General features: G+C 37.3%; 1 protein-coding gene across 1 annotated transcript; it reads right to left on the bottom strand.

Moving 5' to 3' along the window:
* Nucleotides 1–445: 445 nt before the first annotated feature.
* On the bottom strand, nucleotides 446–5,396 carry LOC109033730 (DET1- and DDB1-associated protein 1). The gene is made up of 4 exons (XM_019046480.2): nucleotides 4,954–5,396; nucleotides 3,907–4,045; nucleotides 2,278–2,339; nucleotides 446–1,230 (listed from the first exon to the last, which is right to left on the bottom strand). The coding sequence occupies exons 1-4, from the start codon at nucleotides 4,954–4,956 to the stop codon at nucleotides 1,126–1,128; spliced, it is 309 nt and encodes a 102-aa protein (XP_018902025.1). The 5' UTR covers nucleotides 4,957–5,396; the 3' UTR covers nucleotides 446–1,125.
* Nucleotides 5,397–5,477: the final 81 nt, after the last annotated feature.

Below are 5,477 nucleotides of genomic sequence, written 5' to 3'. Positions count from 1 at the left end.
CACCGGGTAATTCCTTTTCTGAAGTTCCCTCCCACTTTCAACATTCACAACTCAGCTTTTTTCAGTGATTTAAAAGGCAGGAAAAAAAGCTCTACTGCTCTAAATTATTTGTAATAACAAAAGAAAATACCTACCCGTCCACTTGATATTGCATTCAAATTAACCATTTGCTTAGTCTGACTATTTTTTGTAAATTAAGTACGGCATATCGCCTTTGTACTTGACGAAGAGAATTTTTGGTTGATGTACTATTTTTCCTGCATTTTCGTGCTAATGGTTGTAAATGAATGCAAAGAATTTCATGGTAAATTCTTAAAAATATAAATTAGAACTTCAGAGATACAAGGCCAAGTGCACACTCTTTCCCGTAAAAAACTGGTTTGTACAAAGAGGAACTGGAGCATCGATAAGCTCTATTTAAATACAGAAGAAGAGAAATTACCAATTATTTCAGTTATAACAATATTATATTTTCATTCTTGACACACTTCACTATCTGCAATATCATTCATAACACAAAAAAAGAACTTAAAAAATTTACAAAATTAACTTAAAAAGTAAGAGATTAAATTCAAACAAGTGGGCATAGAAAAGTCATACTCGGAAGAGAAAATCAAGTAACCCGAATTCCAGGGTGATATAAATGCCGGTTACCACAGAATTTGGAAAATAATTTTTCTAAGCATTTCCCTGATCTCCCTGACACAATTTATAAAAATTCCTTGACGACCTGTTGAAATTTGTTGTTTGAAATACCAAACCCATTCTAAAAAGTAAATACAGGCGACGTGACAATTTTTCCCTGAAACTTCCCTCTTTTTTCCTGACATTTCCAAGTTATCCCTGACTGTGGCAACCCTTTGTGAATACTGGTTGGACTTCACCCCATCCCATAATACCGATCGATGATGAATGCAAAAAAAGGCTAAAATAACATGCTTAAAATTAGATATCACTTTGATAAAGTTAAAATCTAAAAGAAAAAATGCAGAGAAATTGAAGGGAGGTTCCGTTTTGAAATTCGTCCACTGAATTTTCTTATTGACTTTTCTTCGAACAACTTGCCAGTTTTTCACTGATCAACAGTAAAATTTGTGAGATTAGACACGAAATCTTTACAAGCAGTTATGGTGACATGTCAGTTCGCACATCCAGTCGGGGTTTTTTCCGTACTGAAGCTTCGTCACTGCTGTCCACGTTCAAGTGGTCACGTTTCTTTATACTGGCTTGCTGTAATGAGAGGATCAAATAGTTAGCTACTGTTCAGAATTTTAAGTCACCGAATGGTGTTAAATTAATAATGTCAAGACTTCAAGAACTTAAATTGGACTACATTTTGCAATTCGGAACTATAAATTCTAGCCCGGTTAAAAAACAACGTATGTGCCATTAGTTTCTCTATGCACATAAGTGTTTTTCCAGGAGAGCCAGAATTTATAGTTCCAAATTGCAAAATGCAGTCCAATTAATCATAGGAACTCACAAGGGCAAACCTTTCTTACCACAAAATGGCTAGCAGCCCAGTTCATCCTGTAATTGTTGAAACCAAATCTCCGTTACCACTTGAATTTTTTTGTTCCTTTTGAGCTGCACAGAGCCATGTTCATACAAAATACTACGAAGTATTGTTCAACAAGATTCTCTGCAGAATGTATAAATATATAACAATGAAACTTATATTTAAATTAAAATTAAGGATGCCAACATTCATGGCTGAGGAATAATGATCAAATCTAGAAGAAAAGCGTGCAGAAAGTGAAGGGCGATTCTGTTTTGCAATTCGCCTACTAAATTTTCTTGTGGTCTCATCTGCAAACTAATGATTTGATGAGACGAAGAAAGAACTTGGTCATTTATGAAATTTTGAGGCTGAGTCAGCAAATTTCATTAAAATGCTTAACAGCTTCATTACAGTCCCCCATGCGCCCATACTGGACCCATTATTCAGACTTCCAGAAACCCTGATAAATTTTAATATCGGTGAAAATAATAAAAAAATAGACTTTAGGAAGGGCTCGAAGACAGAAAGGCTCAATTACATTGCAACAATGCAAAGATTCACTTAGCAATTTTTTTTTCTACCCAAAAAGGGTTGATGTTTTATGATCATTTTCATGTGATCTGACTGGAATTTTCAGAAATTCTCCATGTAAACCAAGCATGCATAATGTATGAAGAAATTATATCAGGTGAAACTTGGCAATATTGCAATGCAATTCAGCTCTCTGACTCTAACACCTTCATATGTGCGGATAAAAAAACTGACTGTTAACTTACTTTCTTTTCCCAGTGTTGGTGAAGGTAACGAATGAGGATATTCGTCTTCTCTGGTACAATAACTAGAAAGAAAACAAACCATAACAGACGATGTTAATAAATACTGGTTTTCACAAGAAAAAATTAAGTATGACAGGAATTCTGCAACATCGCAAACAGACATACATTGTTTCGCATTTTGACCATCAATATTCAAAGTAGGAACAGAGGAGGAATTGTCTGAAAACCCAGGATCTTCATAACTTCATGCAAGATGATCTGGGAGTCTTCTACGACCAGATGATGTTTATTTGATTCTTTTCTCTTAAAAATAAGGGAGGGCTTTTCTGCTTTTAAGACCAAGCAAATGTTTTTCTTCTCTGACAAATCAAGAATGACAGTTTACGGTCAAGTCGGAGTACTGGAGGACCAGTTTGGCTATGAGTAATGGGTCAGAAGCACTCACTTTTTTTAAAGCTCATTTTCTGAAAGTATGGAGTGAACTTAGCTTCTATGAATTTTTTAGGGATTTTTTTTTAACCATAGGTAAATGGCAAAGAAACTTCCTTTTGAAACTGCCAACAATGGGACTAATTTGAAACAATATTTTGGGCGAGCTCTGATGACGTAGGCAAGGGAAACGGTTTATGCAAATTGGCTAAACTCAACTTTAAGCATGGCCTTGCAAGGTCAACTTGACTGCTGGCATATGATTAGTCAGATTTTGATTAGCTTTGTCTCCCCTTATAGTCTGTGCAAACCAATTAGACCGAGTAAAAATTCAGACATTTTCGGGCGAACCGAGAATTGCAACCATGGATCCCGGCAAGCTCACCGAGGTATTGTTACCATTGTGTCCATGCCTACCTTTACCTGGCAGCCGGACCCTTTTCATCATGGTCTACTGGTAGACGGAAAATTGCCGACCAAATTTTTTATCATTTGCGAATTTTTCCTCTATTTCGACGGATTCGGATTCAGCTTGCAATCCTGATTAAAAATATATATAATTGTAGGTAAGCATGATCATAAGTTATTGTGTCACAAAACCCGCTGAAGGAATCCGCAAATTTTGTAATACAATAACTTATGATTGTACTTACCTACTATTTTATACATTTTTCACCAGGATTGCAAGCTGAATCTGAATCCGTCGAAATAGAGGAAAAATCCTCAAATGATAAAAAATTTGGTCGGCAATTTTTCGTCTACCAGTAGACCCTGATGACAAGCCGCCAGGTAAAAGCTAGGCGTGGACACTATAGTAACAATACCTCGGTGAGCTCAGCGCGGACCTGGTGGCTCCGCGCCGGGATCCGTGGTTGCAATTCTCGATTTGCCCGAATTTTTACTCAGTCTAATTGGTTTGCGCAAACTATAAAATGACTTTTTTAACTTCTAGATGAGGTTTTTTGAGACATTAAAAGGAGATTATCTATTCTTTAATCCTGCAAAAATTCCTTGCCATTTCCCCATTCCGTTCCCAACCAGTCCCGAACAGTTTGGTCTCTTCGGACATTTAACTGATAGATAGGTGGGTTCTAATGATTTAAATTTTTCTTGAACTCCTTAGAGTACAATAAATTCCTTTGATACTCTGAGGATATGTTAATGGAGGAAAAATACTTCAATTTGAATAATTATACTAACTTTGTTCGGATGGGTAGTCATTAGTCGGGAGGTAGATTGATGGCCTTTTGTTAGACGCTCGACCGGCTGAGTCTGCATGGTATCGTGAAAAGTTTGTTTCATTGTAGCTGGGCAAGCCTTTGAGGAATTCTGCCACGGACTGAAAAGAAAAGAGAGGTCTATGGATAAGAGAATATATTTTATTATTTCATACAATATGATAATAATGTAATCATAATTACATGTTACAATTTGACTACCTGAACTAAACTTTAAAAATTAGAAATCAAGAATGCCATTGCCTTCTACAAAGCTAGAGGTTCTGATTAAGACAAAATCCGATTGGACCTCCGATCCAAAATCTGTGTTGAATTGATATTGGAACTGCTGTCAGGTAAGTTAGCAGTTATGTACTTTTGATTGTCACGCGCAGAAGACCAATTGATATATCTCCGCACGATAGCGGTGGCACCTGCGATCTACCTGCAAATACTGTTGTACGAAAGTAACACAGCTGCTTGCAAATAGAAAGCAAACAACTGCCAACTTATCTGACACCAGTTCCATGAGTGTACGAGGCTCACTTGACACAAGAATTTCAATACCTAGAGACACTTGGATTCATACAACCACCCAAATTTACACACGAAAAGAGCAAGTTTCTATTTACATTAGTCTCTACCACTGTATTGCAAGTGCAATTAGGTTATGCTTCTATTTACATGGAAACCATCAAACAACTTTTGTATGCATCGAATAAAAGTACAGATGGCTACAGATTAAATGTACAGCTAATCAACTTGTCGTGTCTAAACGCAAGTGGCAAGAATCCATTAAATCTCTACAAAAATCAAGTTTACCTATGAGTTACCGTATCCTCCCTACGTTTCAAAAGTAAAAGTCATGGAATGACTAGCAGGTATACATATGAGCATATACATGAAACTTCTGTGAATGAAAGATAAGTTGGTCCATAAGAAATTGCAATGGATTTCATGAGAGAAAACATCCTGAGTTTGGAGCCCACTAGATTGGAGCTCGAAAGGAGAAACATAAATCTGATCTTACCATGATGACTGATAGTGGGGAACTGCTTATCACGCTGAAATTCAGATGCTTGCACCCACTGCCTTCAAATTTGGGTAGAGTTGACGAAAGTTCAAGGTTGGAGAGATGCGGGATAGGACGTCAGGGCGCATGTACCCCCGAACTTAGCAAGGGTGGAAAAACGTGTGAACGAAGCACCGTGGATTCCAAGACAAGGGGTTGTCGTTGCTTGACACGAAACCACGAGAAGATACACTTTTAGAGGTGCTCGGACATTACGAATTTTCTCGAGTTCTCACAATGATTTAAGCTCGGACTGAGTGATACGATGAATAAGTCGGGAACTCACAAATTTACTAGATTAATTGGCTTCAAATTATATCTGCATGATGAGCAACGAGCAGACATTGCAGACATTGTCCAAGAAAAACGCAACATGGGGTAACTAACTGGGGTAAGGGTAAGACGAGCAAACAGACTCTGATAATCAGAGGGTGGTCGTGATAAGGCAATGAAAACTTAGCCCCATTGGTTGGCTTTCCTCA

This window comes from Bemisia tabaci, chromosome 10, assembly GCF_918797505.1.
Source record: "Bemisia tabaci chromosome 10, PGI_BMITA_v3".
NCBI lineage: Eukaryota > Metazoa > Arthropoda > Insecta > Hemiptera > Aleyrodidae > Bemisia > Bemisia tabaci.
This window is presented reverse-complemented; position numbering and strand designations above follow the sequence as displayed.